Source organism: Salmo salar, chromosome ssa05, assembly GCF_905237065.1.
Source record: "Salmo salar chromosome ssa05, Ssal_v3.1, whole genome shotgun sequence".
Taxonomy (NCBI): Eukaryota; Metazoa; Chordata; class Actinopteri; order Salmoniformes; family Salmonidae; genus Salmo; species Salmo salar.
This window is the reverse complement of record NC_059446.1, coordinates 45,795,932-45,816,414: the sequence shown is the minus strand read 5'-3', so window position 1 is coordinate 45,816,414 and position 20,483 is coordinate 45,795,932. Positions and strand designations below refer to the sequence as shown.

The 20,483-nt window shown below is 42.8% G+C and overlaps 1 protein-coding gene across 2 annotated transcripts in view; it reads right to left on the bottom strand.

Annotated features, from left to right (window-relative positions):
• LOC106604972 (fibroblast growth factor receptor-like 1) overlaps positions 1–20,483 on the bottom strand; it is a 110,029-nt gene that overhangs the window by 88,201 nt on the left and 1,345 nt on the right. For both annotated transcript variants that reach the window (XM_045718267.1, XM_045718268.1), the window contains one exon: positions 19,020–19,116. In XM_045718267.1, the coding sequence (XP_045574223.1) occupies positions 19,020–19,116 (97 nt within the window). The remainder of the gene's footprint in view (positions 1–19,019; positions 19,117–20,483) is intronic.

The following is a 20,483-nucleotide window of genomic DNA, read 5'->3' as shown; positions in this document are numbered from 1 at the left end:
CGATTTTAGATCTCCCCAACATGACGTCTAGTCTGTATCGCAACGCGTATTTTTCTGGGCGCAGTGCTCAGATTATTGCAAAGTGTGATTTCCCAGTAAGGTTATTTTTAAATCTGGCAAGTTGATTGCGTTCAAGAGATGTAAATCTATAATTCTTTAAATGACAATATAATATTTTACCAATGTTTTCTAATTTTAATTATTTAATTTGTGACGCTGACTTGACTGCCGGTTATTGGAGGGAAACGATTTCCTCAACATCAATGCCATAGTAAAACGCTGTTTTTGGATATAAATATGAACTTGATAGAACTAAAAATGTATGCATTGTCTAACATAATGTCCTAGGAGTGTCATCTGATGGAGATTGTAAAAGGTTAGTGCATCATTTTAGCTGGTTTTATGGTTTTGGTGACCCTGTCTTTGACTTGACAAAACATTACACACAACTCTTGTAAATGTACTGTCCTAACATACTCTAAATTTATGCTTTCGCCGTAAAACCTTTTTGAAATCGTAAAACGTGGTTAGGTTAAGGAGATGTTTATCTTTCAAATGGTGTAAAATAGTTGTATTTTTGAAAAATTTGAATTTTGACATTTATTTGGATTCAAATTTGCCGCTCTTGAAATGCACCTGCTGTTGATGGAGTGCACCACGGGTGGCACGCTAGCGTCCCACCTAGCCCCAAGAGGTTAATAGGGCAACAGGACTTCACAGGACCAGGGCCCCAAAGAGTAACTGTGCCGTGAGTAGGCTACAAATAACCCAAGTATTCTGTCTCCCTAGCCTAGGCCTAGCATGCAAAGGCATATGGAATGTAGAGCAGTAGTAGTGTGCCTATATTCTGAGCAGAGCTCCCCCCACACCAACACACTGGGAATCCTGGGAGTGCATTCTGATGAAGATCATCAAAGGTAAGTGAATATTTATAATGCTATTTCTGATTTTAGTTGACTCCAAAATGGCGGGTATCTATATTGCTTGTTGTTGATGTCTGAGCGCTGTACTCAGATTAATGCAAAGTGTGCTTTCGCTATAAAGTTTTTTTTTAATCTGACACAGCGGTTGCATTAAGGAGAAGTGTATCTATAATTATTTTATTAACAGTTTAATATTTTATCAACGTTTATGATGAGTATTTCTGTAAATTGATGTGCTCATTCACTGGAAGTTTTGGGAGGCAAAACATTTCTGAACATTACACGCCAATGTAAAATGGGGTTTTTGGATATAAATATGAAATATATCGAGCAAAACATACATGTATTGTGTAACATGAAGTCCTATGAGTGCCATTTGATGAAGATCATCAAAGGTTAGTGATTAATTTTAGCTGTATTTCTGGTTTTTGTGACGCCTCTCCTTGCTTGGAAAATGGCTGTGTGGTTTTTCTTGTCTCGGCGCTGTCCTAACATAATCTAATGTTATGCTTTCGCCGTAAAGCCTTTTTGAAATCGGACAATGTGGTTGGATTAAGGAGAAGTGTATCTTTAAAATGGGATATAATAGTTGTATGCTAGCGTCCCACATTTCCCAGAGAGGTTAATGTCAATATGCCTTGTCCATTGCTGTTCTGGTTAGTGTTTATTGGCTTATTTCACTGAAGACCTTCTAGCCCTGCTCATTATACCTTTTTCAACCTTTCAGTTCCACCACCCACACATGTGATGACATCACCTGGTTTCAATGATGTTTCTAGAGACAATATCTCTCTCAATGCCTAGGTTTACCTCCACTGTATTCACATCCTACCATACCTTTGTCTGTACATTATACCGCTCAGCCCAGTCAAAACTGTTCGCTGCTCTGGCACCCCAATGGTGGAACAAGCTCCCTCACGACGCCAGGACAGCGGAGTCAATCACCACCTTCCATAGACACCTGAAACCCCACCTCTTTAAGGAATACCTGGGATAGGATAAAGTAATCCTTCTAAACCCCACCCCCCAAAAAATGATATAGATGTACTATTGTACAGTGGTTGTTCCACTGGATATCATAAGGTGAATGCACCAATTTGTAAGTCGCTCTGGATAAGAGTGTCTGCTAAATGACGTAAATGTAAAAAATACCTTGAAGCTATTTTATGGCCCCCAGAAACCTGCTCCTTTTACTCTCTGTTCCGGACGTCCTAGACGACCAATTCTCATAGCTTTTAGCCGTACCCTTATCCTACTCCTCCTCTGTTCCTCTGGCGATGTAGAGGTGACATTATATGCTGGCTTGAAAAATGGGTGTGTGATTATTTCTGGCTTGGTACTCTGCTGACATAATCTAATGTTTTGCTTTCGTTGTAAAGCCTTTTTGAAATCGGACAGTGTGGTTAGATTAACGAGAGTCTTGTCTTTAAATGGCTGTAAAATAGTCATATGTTTGAGAAATTGAAGTAATAGGATTTTTAAGGTTTTGAAAATCGCGCCACAGGATAGCAGTGGCTGTTACGTAGGTGGGACGAATTCGTCCCGCCTAGCCTAGAGAGGTTAATGAGCAGCCCTTTCTAATCGACCTGGCCCGGGTATCCTGGAAGGATATTGACCTCATCCCGTCAGTAGAGGATGCCTGGTTATTTTTTTTAAATGCCTTCCTCACCATCTTAAATAAGCATGCCCCATTCAAGAAATTTAGAACCAGGAACAGATATAGCCCTTGGTTCTCTCCAGGCCTGACTGCCCTTAACAAACACAAAAACATAATGTGGCGTTCTGCATTAGCATCGAACAGCTCCCGTGATATGCAACTTTTCAGGGAAGTTAGAAACCAATATACACAGGCAGTTAGAAAAGCCAAGGCTAGCTTTTTCAAGCAGAAATTTGCTTCCTGCAACACAAACTCAAAAACGTTCTGGGACACTGTAAAGTCCTTGGAGAAAAAGAGCACCTCCTCCCAGCTGCCCACTGCACTGGGGATAGGAAACTCCGTCCCCACTGATAAATCCACTATAATTGAGAATTTCAATAAGCATTTTCCTACGGCTGGCCATGCTTTCCACCTGGCTACCCCTACCCCCGGTCAACAGCACTGCACCCCCCACAGCAACTCGCCCAAGCCTTCCACATTTCTCCTTCTCCCAAATCCACTCAGCTGATATTCTGAAAGAGGTGAAAAATCTGAACGCCCACAAATCAGCCGGGCTAGACAATCTGGACCCTTTCTTTCTAAAATTATCTGCCGAAATTGTTGCAACCCCTATTACTAGCCTGTTCAACCTCTATTTCGTGTCGTCTGAGATTCCCAAAGATTGGAAAGCAGCTGCGGTCATCCCCCTCTTCAAAGGGGGGGACACTCTTGACCCAAACTGCTACAGACTATCTATCCTACCCTGCCTTTCTAAGGTCTTCGAAAGCCAAGTCAACAAACAGATTACCGACCATTTTGAATCCCACCGCACCTTCTCCGCTATGCAATCTGGTTTCAGAGCTGGTCAAGGGTGCACCTCAGCCACGCTCAAGGTCCTAAACGATATCTTAACTGCCATCGATAAGAAACAATACTGTGCAGCCATATTCATTGACCTGGCCAAGGCTTTCGACTCTGTCAATCACCACATCCTCATCGGCAGACTCAATAGCCTTGGTTTCTCAAATGATTGCCTCGCCTGGTTCACCAACTACTTCTCTGATAGAGTTCAGTGTGTCAAATCGGAGGGCCTGTTGTCCGGGCCTCTGGCAGTCTCTATGGGGGTGCCACAGGGTTCTATTCTTGGGCCGACTCTCTTCTCTGTATACATCAATGATGTCGCTCTTGCTGCTGGTGAGTCTCTGATCCACCTCTACGCAGATGACACCATTCTGTATACTTCTGGCCTTACTTTGGACACTGTGTTAACAACCCTCCAGACGAGCTTCAATGCCATACAACTCTCCTTCCGTGGCCTCCAACTGCTCTTAACCTTTCTAGGGTATGTGGGACGAAACCTACTCAACAGCCAGTGGAATCCCGTGGCGTGATATTCAAATACCTTAGAAATGCTATTACTTCAATTTCTCAAACATATGACTATTTTACAACATTTTAACCTGTTAGGGCTAGGGGGCAGCATTTGCACGTCTGGATAAAAATTTTTTACCCGATTTAATCTGGTTACTAATCCTACCCAGTAACTAGAATATGCATATACTTATTATATATGGATAGAAAACACTCTAAAGTTTCTAAAACTGTTTGAATGGTGTCTGTGAGTATAACAGAACTCATTTGGCAGGCAAAACCCTGAGACATTTTCTGACAGGAAGTGGATACCTGATGTGTTGTATTACCTTTAAACCTATCCCATTGAAAAACACAGGGGCTGAGGAATATTTTGGCACTTCCTATTGCTTCCACTAGATGTCACCAGCCTTTACAAAGTGTTTTGAGTCTTCTGGAGGGAGATCTGACCGAACAAGAGCCATGGAACGATGATGTCCCATTAGACACCTGGCGCGCGAGTTCATGTTGGGTACCCTCGTTCCAATACGTTATAAAAGAGTATGCATTCGTCCACCTTGAATATTATTCATGTTCTGGTTAAAAAAGGCCCTAATGATTTATGCTATACAACGTTTGACATGTTTGAACGAACGTGAATATATTTTTTCCCCTCGTTCATGACGAGAAGTCCGGCTGGCTTAGATCATGTGCTAACAAGACGGAGATTTTTGGACATAAATGATGAGCTTTTTTGAACAAAACTACATTCGTTATGGACCTGTGATACCTGGAAGTGACATCTGATGAAGAGAATCAAAGGTAATGGATTATTTACATAGTATTTTCGATTTTAGATCTCCCCAACATGACGTCTAGTCTGTATCGCAATGCGTATTTTTCTGGGCGCAGTGCTCAGATTATTGCAAAGTGTGATTTCCCAGTAAGGTTATTTTTAAATCTGGCAAGTTGATTGCGTTCAAGAGATGTAAATCTATAATTCTTTAAATGACAATATAATATTTTACCAATGTTTTCTAATTTGAATTATTTAATTTGTGACGCTGACTTGACTGCCGGTTATTGGAGGGAAACGATTTCCTCAACATCAATGCCATAGTAAAACGCTGTTTTTGGATATAAATATGAACTTGATAGAACTAAAAATGCATGCATTGTCTAACATAATGTCCTAGGAGTGTCATCTGATGGAGATTGTAAAAGGTTAGTGCATCATTTTAGCTGGTTTTATGGTTTTGGTGACCCTGTCTTTGAATTGACAAAACATTACACACAACTCTTGTAAATGTACTGTCCTAACATACTCTAAATTTATGCTTTCGCCGTAAAACCTTTTTGAAATCGTAAAACGTGGTTAGATTAAGGAGATGTTTATCTTTCAAAGGGTGTAAAATAGTTGTATGTTTGAAAAATTTGAATTTTGACATTTATTTGGATTCAAATTTGCCGCTCTTGAAATGCACCTGCTGTTGATGGAGTGCACCACGGGTGGCACGCTAGCGTCCCACCTAGCCCATAGAGGTTAAAGACAAGACTCTCGTTAATCTAACCACACTGTCCGATTTCAAAAACATTAGATTATGTCAGCAGAGTACCCAGCCAGAAATAATCAGACACCCATATTTATATAAAAAAACAGCTTTTTATATTAGCATGTGATGTTCAGAACTAGCATACCCACCGCAAACTTCAGGTGAATTTACTAAATTACTCACGATAAACGTTCACAAAAAACATAACAATTATTTTAAGAATTATAGATACAGAACTCCTTTATGCAATCACGGTGTCCGATTTTAAAATAGCTTTTCGGCAAAAGCACATTTTGCAATATTCTGAGTAGATAGCTCGCCATCACGGGCTAGCTATTTTGACACCCACCAAGTTTGGCACTCACCAAACTCAGATTTACTATAAGAAAAATTGGATTACCTTTGCTGTTCTTCGTCAGAATGCACTCCCAGGACTTCTACTTCATCCACAAATGTTGTTTTGGTTCAAAATAATCCATAGTTATGTTCAAATATCCTCTGTTTTGTTCTTGCGTTCAAGACACTGTCCGAAGGGTGACGAAGGGTGACGCGCGGACGCGTATCGTGACAAAAAATGTCAAAATATTCCATTACCGTACTTCGAAGAATGTCAAACGCTGTTTAAAATCAATTTTAATGCGATTTTTCTCGTAAAAAAGCAATAATATTCCGACCGGGAAACCCTGTTTTCGTTCAAAGACTCAAAATCTAAAATGGACTCTTCACGTGCACGCGCGCCCCCGTCTCATTGTTCTCAGATCGACCACTTACCAAATGCGCTACTGTTTTTCAGCCATGGGCTGCAAAGTCATCATTCAACGTTCTGGCGCCTTCTGGGAGCCTATGGGAGCCTTAGAAAGTGTCACGTTACAGCAGAGATCCTTTGTTTTCAATAAAGAGAGTGTAGAAGGCCAAGAAAAGGTCAGAGAAGGCACTTCCTGTACAGAATCTTCTCAGGTTTTTGCCTGCCATATGAGTTCTGTTATACTCACAGACACCATTCAAACAGTTTTAGAAACTTTAGGGTGTTTTCTATCCAAATCAAACAATTATATGCATATTGTAGTTTCTGGGCAGTAGTAATAACCAGATTAAATCGGGTATGTTTTTTATCCGGATGTGAAAATACTGCCCCTACCCTTGAGAGGTTAAATACAAGTAAAACTAAATGCATGCTCTTCAACCGATCGCTGCCTGCACCTGCCCGCCCGTCCAGCATCACCACTCTGGACGGTTCTGACTTAGAATATGTGGACAACTACAAATACCTAGTTGTCTGGTTCGACTGTAAACTCTCCTTCCAGACTCACATCAAACATCTCCAATCCAAAGTTAAATCTAGAATTGGCTTCCTATTTCGCAACAAAGCATCCTTCACCCATGCTGCCAAACATACCCTCGTAAAACTGACCATCCTACCAATCCTCGACTTCGGCGATGTCATTTACAAAATAGCCTTCAATACCCTACTTAACAAATTGGATGCAGTCTATCACAGTGCCATCCGTTTTGTCACCAAAGCCCCATATACTACCCACCACTGCGACTTGTACGCACTCGTTGGCTGGCCCTCGCTTCATACTCGTCGCAAAACCCACTGGCTTCAGGTCATCTACAAGACCCTGCTATGTAAAGTCTCCCCTTATCTCAGCTCGCTGGTCACCATAGCAGCTGCGCTCCAGCAGGTATATCTCTCTGGTCACCCCCAAAGCCAATTCCTCATTCGGCCGCCTCTCCTTCCAGTTCTCCGCTGCCAATAACTGGAACGAACTACAAAAATCTCTGAAACTGGAAACACTTATCTCCCTCACTAGCTTTAAGCACCAGCTGTCAGAGCAGCTCACAGACCACTGCACCTGCCCATCTATAATTTAGCCCAAACAACTACCTCTTCCCCTATTGTATTTATTTATTTTGCTGCTTTGCACCCCATTATTTCTATTTCTACTTTGCACTTTCTTCTACTACAAATATACCATTCCAGTGTTTTAATTGCTATATTGTATTTACTTCGCCACCGTGGCCTTTTTTTTGCCTTTACCTCCCTTATCTCACCTCATTTGTTCACATTGTATATAGACTTATTTTTCTACTGTATTATTGACTGTATGTTTGTTTTACTCCATGTGTAACTCTGTGTTGTTATATGTGTTGAACTGCTTTGCTTTATCTTGGCCAGGTCGCAATTGTAAATGAGAACTTGTTCTCAACTTGCCTCCCTGGTTAAATATAGGTGAAAAAAATAAATAAAAAACAGTGCATTCGTAAAGTATTCAGACCCCTTGACTTTTTCCACATTTTGTTATGTTACAGCCTTTTTCTAATATTGATTCAATAGTTTTTTTTCCTCATCAATCTACACACAATACCCCATAAGGACAAAACAAAAACTGGTTCAGAAATTTTAGCAAATGTATAAAAAACTGAAATATCACATTTACATAAGTATTCAGATCCTTTACTCAGTACTTATTTGAAGCACCTTTGGCAGCGATTACAGCCTCAAGTCTTCTTCGGTAGGATGCTACAAGCTTGGCACACCTGTACTTGGGGAGTTTCTCCTATTCTTCTCTGCAGATCCTCTCAAGCTCTGTCAGGTTGGAGGGGAGCATCGCTGCACAGCTATTTTCAAGTCTCTCCAGAGATGTTCGATCGGGTTCCAGTCCGGACTCTGGCTGGGCCACTCAAGGACATTCAGAGACTAGTCCTAAAGCCATTCCTGTGTTGTCTTGGCTGTGTGCTTAGGGTCGTTGTCCTGTTGGAAGGTGAACCTTCGACCCAGTCTGAGGTCCTGAGTGCTCTGGAGCAGGTTTTCAAGACTCTCTGTAATTTGCTCCATTCATTTTCCCTCAATCCTGACTAGTCTCCCAGTCCCTGCCGCTGAAAAACATCCCCACAGCATGATTCTGCCTGTACCATGCTTCATCGTAGGGATGGTGCCAGGTTTCCTCCATTCAGGCCAAAGAGTTCAATCTTGGTTTCATCAGACCAGAGAATCTTGTTTCTCATGTTCTGAGTTCTTTAGGGGCGGCAAGTAACCTAGTGGTTAGAGCATTGGGCTGCTGGATCAAATCCCCGAGCTGACAAGGTAAAAATCTGTAGTTCTGCCCCTGGACAAGGCAGTAAACCCACTGCTCCCCGGTAGGCTGTCATTGTAAATAAAAATGTGTTCTTAACTGACTTGTCGAGCTAAATAAAGGTAATATATATATATATATATAAACTCAGCAAAAAAAAAAACATCACTTTTTCAGGACCCTGTCTTTCAAAAATAATTCATAAAAATCCATATAACTTTAGTTAAACCCTTTAAAATGAAGATCTGTAACCACTGTTTCCCATGCTTGTTCAATGAACCATAAACAATTAATCAACATGCACCTGTGGAATGGTCGTTAAGATACTAAAAGCTTACAGACGGTAGGCAATTAAGGTCACAGTTATGAAAACTTAGGACACTAAAGAGGCCTTTCTACTTACTCTGAAAAACACCAAAAGAAAGATGCCCAGGGTCCCTGCTCATCTGCGTGAACGTGCCTTGGGCATGCTGCAAGGAGGCATGAGGACTGCCGATGTGGTCAGGGCAATAAATTGCAATGTCCGTACTGTGAGATGCCTAAGACAGTGCAACAGGGAGACAGGACGGACAGCTGATCGTCCTCACAGTGGCAGACCACGTGTAACAACACCTGCCCAGGATTGGTACATCCGGACATCACACCTGCGGGACAGGTACAGGATGGCAACAACAACTGCCCGAGTTATACCAGGAATGCACATTCCCTGCATCAGTGCTCAGACTGTCTGCAATAGGCTGAGAGAGGCTGGACAGAGGGATTGTAGGCCTGTTGTAAGGAAGGTCCTCACCAGACATCACCGGCAACAACGTCGCTTATGGGCACAAACCCACCGTCGCTGGACCAGACAGGACTGGCAAAAAGTGCTCTTCACTGACAGGTCGCGGTTTTGTCTCACCAGGGATGATGGTCGGATTCGCGTTTATCGTCGAAAGGAATGAGCGTTACACTGAGGCCTGTACTCTGGAGCTGGATCAACTTGGAGGTGGAGGGTCCGTCATGGTCTGGGGCAGTGTGTTACAGCATCATCGGACTGAGCTTGTTGTCATTGCAGGGAATCTCAATGCTGTGCGTTACAGGGAAGACATCCTCCTCCTTCATGTGGTACCCTTCCTGCAGGCTCATCCTGACATGACCCTCTAGCATGACAATGCCACCAACCATACTGCTCGTTCTGTGAGTGATTTCCTGCAAGACTGGAATGTCAGTGTTCTGCCATGGCCAGCGAAGAGCCCGGATCTCAATCCCATTGAACACGTCTGGGACCTGTTGGATCGCAGGGTGAGGGCTAGGGCAATTCCCCCAAGAAATGTCTGGGAACTTGTAGGTGCCTTGGTGGAAGAGTGGGGTACATCTCACAGCAAGAACTGGCAAATCTGGTGCAGTCCATGAGGAAGAGATGCACTGCAGCACTTAATGCAGCTGATACCAGATACTGACAGTTACTTTTGAGTTTGACCCCACCTTTGTTCAGGGACACATTATTCCATTTCTGTTAGTCATGTGTGTGGAACTTGTTCAGTTTATGTCTCAGTTGTTGAATCTTGTTATGGTCATACAAATATTGAGTCACTCCAAGTGGGATGTCATGTTCCTTTTACTAAGGAGTGGCTTCCGTCTGGCCACTACCATAAAGGCCTGATTGGTGGAGTGCTGCAGAGATAGTTGTCGTTCTGGAAGGTTCTCCAATCTCCACAGAGGAACCCTAGAGCTCTGTCATATTGACCATCGGGTTCTTGGTCACCACCCTGACCAAAGCCCTTCTCCCCCGATTGCTCAGTTTGGCCGTGCTGCCAGCTCTAGGAAGAGTCTTAGTGGTTCCAAACTTCTTCCATTTAAGAATGATGGAGGCCACTGTGTTCTTGGGGACCTTCAATGCTGCAGAAATGTTTTGGTACCCTTCTCCAGATCTGTGCCTCGACACAATCCTGTCTCGGAGCTCTACAGACAATTTGTTCAACCTCATGTCTTGGTTTTTGCTCAGACATACACTGTCAAACTGTGGGACCTTACATAGACAAATGTGTGAAGAAAAAAACATATATATATATATAAATAAAAAATAGACAGATGAGTGCCTTTACAAATCCTGTCCAACCAATTGAATTTACCACAGGTGGACTCCAATCAAATTGTAGAAACATCTCAAGGATGATCAATGGAAACAGGATGCACCTGAGCTCAATTTCTAGTCTCATAGCAAAGGCTCTGAATACTTATGTAAATAAGGTATCTGTTTTTTATTTTTAATACATTTGCAAAAATGTCTAAAGACCTGTTTTCACATTGTCATTATGGGATATTGTGTGTAGATTGATGAGGCACAAATATAATTTAAACCATTTTAGAATAAGGCAGTAACAAAATGTGGAAAAAGGGAACAGGGTGTGAATACTTTCCGAATGCATTGTACATGCTGCTGAATCACTGCAACAGTGAAAAAAAACAAAGATACCTGCCATAATGAAAGTGTTATTGAGTGTCTGAAATTGGGTGGTGGGGTGCGTGGAGTGTCCTTCTCCAAAGACAGAGGCTTGATATCAGGGATGTTAACGTATAACAGCAGCTGCCTCCAGAGGCCTGATAGTGGCTTGGGTTGAGCCAGCTGGATCCCACTTCCCCGGGGGCTTATCTGAAAGGCACATGGCCCTCCCAGCTCTGCCCCCACTCCTGATAGGCCAGTAGACTACACCAGCACCTGCCATGGACCTCTCCAGCAATCAAAGGTCAATATTGATTTAGGCATAGACTATTAGACTAGAGCAGCCATACTTTCCCACCATAAAAATAATAATAAATAATAAATCTTACCAGGTATCTTCATCCAAATAGAATATTGCAAATGGTTGTGTTTTCATATGTATGCCATTAATGTTCGTTGAAATGTATGTTTGTAAATGTTAAGTTGTCTATTGTTTTAATCTATGAATGTTTTTGTATTGTCAAAAAGTAAATAAAAAAAATTAAAAAAATTAAAAAAAGCAAAACACATTAAAAAATGACTTCAATAAAATACAGGTCGTAATTGGTACAAATGGAGATGTGCTTCCTCTTCTCTCTCTCCCACGTGTCCTACTCCTCCACTGGTTGGAGGAGTCAAGCATTCCTTCCCCCTGCAACTCCACCCTCTGATCTCCCCCACATCTCATCACCTCATGCCCATATGTACCCCAGACCCTTGCCTCCCTCCCACATTCCACACTGAGTCTCAGCCATGACTAACTCAATTTGTTCTGCGCAGGTCTCTGTTCGAAAAGGTATGATCCAAAACCACAGTCAATTGAGTGCAGGGTCAACCTGGCCCTGACACACTGAGGCTAACTGTTCCTCAGGGAAACACAAAAATGATGTGTGTCTACAGACAAGCACTGAGGCGCATCTTCCTTTCTCATTTCGCACTCACTGACATCTTAATGAGGTGTACATACAAACTATGAAGTGCTTTAGTCAGCTCAAATCTACATAGAAAGCATTGACAACATGTAATTTAGAAGAAAATAGGTTAAGACAGAGAAGTGATGTACACAATATGATCTCATTAACATTTTGAATAGTCAAACTCCAGATATGAGATGACGGCAGTACTTGGCGCACACCGCACCAACGATGCTGTCCTTAGAGTGTGACTGTGTGTTGCGGGCCAGTGTGGATTTGCACCACTATACATGAATGCCGGGGCCCACAAAGTGTCCATTAGCAGCCCCAGACACTCACAGTGCAGATGGTCCCAGAATATCACTTCAAATAAATCAGTCATTGTGGCACTTATAATTGTCAGTAGAGGCTGAGGTTCAGCCCCGGTAGAGGAGCGATCTGTTTCCTCTCCTTCGCTGTCACACAGCACCCCCCTCTGCTCTCCCATCCATCTCCCACTCACGCCCCTTCTCAAAACTAAAGTCCTAAAACCCAGGGAAGCTGGCCAGGAAAAAGACTTAGAGGTCCTGCTAATATATTTAGAAATGGGGATCCTGAAGAATAGAGCTATTGTTGATTCAGACATAAATCTCAGCGTGATAATGGTTGAGAAATCGGAGGCAAAATATGAGGATTTTATTTTGTTAATAGAGGACTTCAACTGAATTCAATGCTGAAAAGAGAGAGAATGAGAGAAAGGAAGATGGAGGAAATGTGGAGGACATCAAATGTGCAGAGTTTGAATACCCTGTGGAGGATTTGCTTAAGTCTTTCATTTCATGCTCAAGAGAAACATGTTTCTCAGGCCCATTCAAATCCTATTGAGGAAGACTGGGGGAGGCAATAGATTGCGCTGTTCTAAACTTAAAGACAAACCAACTGTGAGAACAACACTGAGACAGTGACACCTCCAGTAGACAAAGGATTCCAAAACTGGGGGGAAAAAAGACAGCCACACCTTTTCATAGTGAGCCATGGTCATATCACATGGTCATTTAATCAGGCCTGATCCACCATGGGGCTGGGGGTGAGATTTAAGAAGCAGCAACAGATGAAGAATCCCACAGGTGTAGGCCTAGACACTCCAGACAGACACCCTAACACCGTAAAGTTCCTCCACTAAATTCTGTGCCTGGACCAGTCAGGTGGTTCAGATTTCCTGTCTGGAGCCAATGGGTTTGGCTGGGTCTGTGTCCCAACTACCTGATTGAAAAAGCCACAACACTGCAGCTTGTAGCAAAAGTTCCTCGGCTGCTAAAGCCTTCAAATTCCCAACTTTTAAACCACCCCCATAACTCTCACACTCCTTACACATTCTGACTGCAGTGTGGATTCCACCCCAACAGCTGGCGTAATGAACAAGCCGTGTGTGTGTGCTTTGCCTCTGTTTCTCTGCCTGCGGGCAACCGCAATCCGTGTGGCTACGGGCAAAAACACCACAGAACTATTGTCAGGCCACTCATCTAGTGCTGCTCAACAGCTTACCATCACAAAGCCTAACAGAACCACACAAAATAATAATGAAAGACAATCGCTGACGAGAGTGACGTATATCCTGATTTAAGGACTTCACCGGAGAAAACAACCTGGCCTCTGTGAAGTCATTCAGACATACATCAGACATGGCCTCTCAGTAATTTAATGTCTTTATCACCAATGTTATGTTTTTTTTTAAGATATACAGCTAACCTTTCACCTCAGCACCAAAATAAATGCACAGGGGGCAAGTTTATCACAGGGGGCACTGGGTCGGTCCCACACTTCAAACAAACCAGGCAGCGAAGAGTGAGAGCAACTGACTCAATCTATGGGTGTGTCACAAATAGAACCTTATTCTAGGGAATGGACACACATCAATGGACACTTTTTCAAATCTCTCCTCTGGGACCGCCAGCCGTTCCATGTAAATGAACTATTCCAGAGCAAGCACACCTGATTTAAATAATTATCAAGCCCTTGATAAAGTGAATTAGGTTAGCTAGTTTAGGACTACAACAAAATTGTGAAACATCTGGGGGTCCAAGAGTAGTGGTTTGAAAACCACTGGTGTAGAGGACACACAATATGTCTGCCATCCATCAACCACATTAATGCTCTGTTTGTTTAGGTCCCAGAATGGCATCTCTCTCTCTCAGCTGGGGGAGCCCTCTCCTCTCTGTCTCTCTGACATGGGACACACACACAGCTGCTCAGGGGCACAGGCCCCAACACAAACTGACATGCAAAATACAAAAGAAAACAAGGAGAGCTGTCTCCAGTCCAGGGACTGCTTTTCATTTGTAATGTGACCAGGAGAACAGCTGGGAAGGAAGGAAGTACATGCTTACATCTATACATACATATCTGAAAAATAGGGGGATGAATGAATGCAGAGAGAAGAAAAGCAGAACCTGCAGGAGTACTGATGTGTTATTGTAAGCCCCTCTGGTAAGAGGTCAGGTATGCGCACTCCCTGATCCAATCTGGGGCCTTTCCCTGGTCCTCTCCATTGCCCTCTGACCCATCCAGCACTAACCAAACAAAGGCTCCAGGCCCCCCAACAATAAGCCATTATGTCACCAGCACAACACAATGCATTGTTCGGTCCGTGAAAGTATGTGTGTCTGTCTATGCTGTGGCTATTTCAGGCTGGAAAGACACTGCTCAATGAGTGAGTGAGTGAGTGAGTGAGTGAGTGAGTGAGTGAGTGAGTGAGTGAGTGAGTGAGTGAGTGAGTGAGTGAGTGAGTGAGTGAGTGAGTGAGTGAGTGAGTGAGTGAGTGAGTGAGTGAGTGAGTGAGTGGCACAATTCCAATACATTCACAAATTAACAGGCACAATTTTTTTTAGATGTAACACTGCATTAGTTTCAGTGGTTGATGTTTTTGCAACATTGATTGGCCCAGAGGTTGGCCAGCCAAGTGGAAGTCATGTCAGACAAGACTGGAGGATTACAGGGAGGACTGAGGAAAATAGTAGGCCAGTTGGACTTGTTGGCTGGAGAACTCTCCCTCTTTCCCTCTATCCAAATGTACTGCAAAGGCTATGTGTGTGTACACTAAAGCTGGGATGATAAACCGAAAATGATTGACACCGGCCAAACCGACCACTTATTGTGGACATTTTGCTGATATTGTTCTTGACGATATATAACGTATAGGGCCCTACTAGAGAAATGTGAAGTTTTAAATAAAATAAGTTTGCTAATATGGGTGATTGTTTATGGGACAATTCAAATTAGTAGTAGTAGTTTTAAGGGTAATATATAAAGTTTAAAAAGTGGTACACATTGTTATAAACTTATCGTTCAATTTAGCGTTATCATGATAAATAGTAATATGGATTTTTGTCCATCTCGCTCTTATTTTTATCGTACTCTTGGCACAGGTAATATTTGTAGCCTCAGTCCTGTGAAGTCATGTTGCCTTAGCAATTACCAGGTGGAGGCTGATGGTAAAGGTTGGATGGGGTGAAATGGTGAGATCATTTACTTTAGACTTTGTTCAGTTGCTTTCAGGCTCAGTAAAATGCCTCCCCTCTTTCTGCTGTCCTGCTCATTAAAATGCCTCTTATTTCTCTTGCTCTGTGTGTGTGTGTGCTTGTGTGTTGGGAGCTCTCCTCAGAATATAGGCACACTACTCTACATTCCATGCGCCTCTGCATGCTACGTAGGTCTCTCACACACACACGACACCTATCCCATCAACCTACCCGTGAGATGTCTTGATGGACACATTAAAATCAAACACCAGGGGTGCTAAGCTAACTTTATCTGAGCTCCCATTTAATGGGACAATTCAGTTATTTTTGAAGCCAGCCTGTATTTACTAATAACCACATCATCAACATGCTGTTCCCAGTCTTAAATCAATGTACGACCTCCTGTCTAATACAGCTTCATTACTAAGGAATATGATTAGCAGCCCAATGCTAATGAGAAGGGGTGAGAGAAAGATGGTGGCTGTGTAAACACCATTTGGCAATCTAATAACCACTTTATGGCCTGTAGTCTGACAGCAGCCTCTCTCTATGGATCCATCCTCCTCATTGAGACGAATTTGGAGCCGATCTCTCATTCCTTACTCACACTCAGCTATGTTTGTCACGTCTGGAAAACAGTTTGTGTGTGAGATTTGCCTGATGGTTTTGTGCCTTACATTTTGTTTGCACCATTACATGTACATTTCTTTAGGAATTTATTATAACATTGCAATATTTACATTTTATGGCACGTCTCAACATACACACTTTATGATCATTGTTAATAGCATTGCCTTTTACCTAGACATATGCATTGATCCCTATTGAAACTTTAACTACTGTTTGTTTAAACCCACACCCCAGGCTCTGTCGATATTCTCTAGTTTACTACAGAGCTACGAAGGATTGTGAAGTGACAAAAGGCTACCCAATGGGTCAGCTATGTTTCTCCAACAGTCTAAATTAACTTCACACATTTCCTCTGGCTTAGACCTAGCCATAAACTGCTGCAGTGTGAGGAGGAGAGGGAGAGATTATTTTATTATTTTTTATTATTTAACCTTTAACTAGGCAAGCTAGTTAAGAACAAATTCTTATTTACAATGACGGCCTACCCCGGGCAAACCCGGACGATGCTGGGCCAATTTTGCGCCGCCCTATGGGACTCCCAATCACGGCCGGATGTGACACAGCCTGGACTCGAACCAGGGACTGTAATGACGCCTCTTGCACTGAGATGCAGTGCCTTAGACTGCTGTGCCACTCGGGAGCTCAAGGATGGAAGGAGGGAGAGATTGAGGGAGAGAAAGAGCAGACTCTACAAATGTGCTGCTACTCCTCATCTGTTTCTATTGACTTTTAGAAGGCTCAGACAAATACAAGAAAGTTAGATAAACAGACAGTACTTCTTCTCAGTGTATGTGTTTAGAGCATCAGCCCAGTTTGTTGTTTGCTCTATGAAGACGTGTCCAGATGCTCAATCATGAAAGGCTGCCTCTCACTGACACACCAGCATGTAGCTGCAGGGTGGTCCTAGTTTGTACAGTGCACAGCAGGCCCCTACAAACCCACCAGTTCCACCTCCAATAGCCCCCACACGTCCATATGGCTGCCTGTCGCCTTTGTTTAAATGCAATGCTGTAGTATTTAGTCTACCTTTGCTGCACCAAGATCCCGTGCTTATAGCTGGGTCCCACCACATATTGTCTCCAGTGTGGATGGAGTTTTAAATGTACTTAGTTTAATCATGTGCGTCACAAGGAGTCAAAAGAGTGATACCTAAATGAATGCAGTTGAATTTCATGAGTGATCATATTTTTTTTAAATTGCGTTATGGCAACCATCCCATGACTTCGTTGTTTTCCCCATTTAGTCGAGCTCCCGAGTGGAACAGCGGTCTAAGGCACTGCATCTCAGTGCTAGATGCGTCACTACAGACCCTGGTTCGATTCCTGGCTGTATCACAACCTGCCGTGATTAGGAGTCGCATAGGGCAGCGCACAATTGGCCCAGCGTCGTCTGGGTTAGGGTTTGGCCGGGGTAAATAAGAATTTGTTCTAAACTGACTTGCCTAGTTAAATATAAAGGTTAAATAAAAATAAATAAATAAAAGTTAGCACAGACATTAATGCCCACATTTATGCATGAATACTCTCTCTCAGGCATGCACCAAACAGAGTAAAATCCTCACCTTTCAGCTGCTCAGACTCAGACCCTAAATCATTGCATAAGCGTATACGGTTCACATGCCTCTATGGCAGCCGGGCCCAAACTGTGCTTCCGCTTGCAGCGGAAAATATTTGTCATCTGACGTGATGTTCTGCATTCCCCGTGCAACAAGGACACACCAGGAACAGCAAACTTGGTCAGTAGGGGAGCGCTCAAATGGGGTTGGGGGATAATTTTTTGCCACGTTCCATATCATAGCAATCAACCTGGACTCTTCCTCTGGAAAGAAATCCTAAAAAAAAAGTATTAGTTGTCCTGTAGTTTTGAATGTCCATTCCTTTTCTTCTGCTAAAGTTCACATATGAAGGTATCAAACTCTGGTCACAAAATATTGATATAATGTCAGGAAATGTTTTCCATGAGGAGAAGTGTGTTGATGTGGACTCAACCTTTTCTACTGTATGTTGAGTAGCTGTTGTTGACCCACCACAGTACGTCAAAATCACAGTGTTTGGAAAAATAGAGCGCAAAGTATCTGACATTCAATTGGAAAATAATCTCAGATTCTGTCTCATTACCTCTGAGGTATTTTGTTTTCAACACAACCACCCTGCTTTTCACTGTCTTATCAAACGTGTCATATCAGACTTTATAAAAAAGGTAAACAATTCCTTGCTCTAATATCCACATGCCATCATGATAGAGAAACGTTTAGTCTCTCTCTCCCTCTGTGTACCCAATAAGGCGCTAGCTAGGCTAAGCTAGTGAGTAAACCCCTCCGATATCATCACCAGGAAGACAAATTGTCTCTTCTACTTTTTAAGCCCACAGCACTCCTTGCCGTTTTGCTCCATTCATGGTCAGAAACGCTGTGGCATTGCACAGCAAACAAACATAATTGCCTAATCTAATCACATTGCTCTCTATGGGTCTCTGTTTACTTTTGCCTAAGCGTCTCCATGACGGCTCGACTGTGTGATTGTGAATGCTGCATTGTTCAGGCTAGGGCTCTCACCGATCCAATCTGCCTGGGCGCCGTGTGTTTGGGTCCCCCCATGCCCCTTTGCTTTCCCCAGACAGGCAGGCCAGAGCAGAAGACCAGCGGCATGTTGAGTCTAGGTTTGACAGCTCAGATTGTGCAGCAGGAGGGTCAGGACTACACTCTATCAGCATGCCTCACTTGACACTTGCACACCAGGTATCCCAAAGGTTACTGTCCCAAAGTCTGTGTAATCTAGGCAAGGTCTGTTAGAAAATGGAAGATAGGCCCTTGGCCTGAATGGACTATACCACCAACTTGGAGTTACACAACCACAATTGTGTACAGCTTGTAGTAGATATCATTCATTGTGGTGAGGCACTTTTTGAAGATGGTTGCCTACAGATCCACTAAAACACTTTCAGTTATTATTGTTCATTACTACTAAGTTACTACTCACCTCGTGCACAGTCCGACAACAGGATTATCTCACAAATGAGCAGGCAAATGCATAAAAGTCCCATTCTTTCTGGATGGAAGGCTTCAACACTTGAAATCTTAGAGAAAGAAAAAAGCCAATTCACAGTGAGGAGAGGCACAAGAACACATTGTTATTATCCATATCACATCTTAAGCTACTGTATATTATGCTTTACAACCAAATGATATTTCTCACAGAAGTTTATTTTGGAAGTGGCATAGTCAAAGCATTGAGGAAATATAACAGAATTACAGTCGAAACTAGTAACAATAAAATAAGTTGTTAATCATTTAACAGACTGAAAAACACAAGACGTCTGTCCCCAACACTATAAAATGAGTTTCCGGAAAAGCAACATAGGCTTTTTATTCATGAATTTAAATCAAATGAGGAACTCTTATTTTGTCCATATGTCCCTATGTTTCTGCCAGTTTGCAGAACAAACAAGTCATTTGAAATCCAAAATTAAAATCAATTTAAAAGTTTTCCATTTAATCTTTGATCAAATACATCAACATAACAAGTGTTTAATTTACTGTTATATCATCAGCTATTGGGGAACTACACATATCCTCCTCTCATTGTCTTAGAATGGGTTACATACTACATGATCAAAAGTATGTGTAGATCTTCTCGTCGAACATCTCATTCCAAAATCATGGGCATTGCTATGGAGTTGGTCCCCCCTTTGCTGCTATAACAGCATCCACTCTTCTGGGGAGGCTTTCCACTAGATGTTGGAACGTTGCTGAGTGGACTTGCTTCCATTCAGCCACAAGAGCATTAGTGAGGTCAGGCACTGATGTTGGGCGACTAGTCCTGCCTTGCACTCGGCGTTCCAATTCATCCCAAAGGTTTTCAATGGGGTTGAGGTCAGGGCTCTGTGCAGGCCAGTCAAGTTCTTCCACACCGATCTCGACAAACTATTTCTGTATGGACCTCGCTCTGTGCACAGAGGCATCGTCATGCTGAAAAAGTAAAGGGCCCTCCCCCCAAACTGCTGGAAGCACAAAATCGTCTAGAATGTCATTGTGTGCTGTAGCGTTAATATTTCCCTTCACTGGAACTAAGGAGCCTGAATCATGAAAAACAGCCCAAAAACATTATTTATTCTCCACCAAATTTTACAGTTAGCACTACGCATTCGGGCAGGTAGCATTCTCCAAACCCAGATCTGTCCGTCGAACTGCCAGATGGTGATTCATTACTCCAGAGAAAGTGTTTCCACTGTAGGCAAGCTTTACACCACTCCAGCCGACGCTTGGCATTGTGCATGGTGATCTTAGGCTTGTGTGTGGCTGCTCGGCCATGGAAACTAATTTCATGAAGCTCCCAACGAACAGTTCCTGTGCTGACGTTGCTTCCAGAAGCAGTTTGGAACTCGGTAGTGAGTGTTGCAACCGAGGACAGACGATTTTTACGCGCTACGCACTTCAGCCCTAG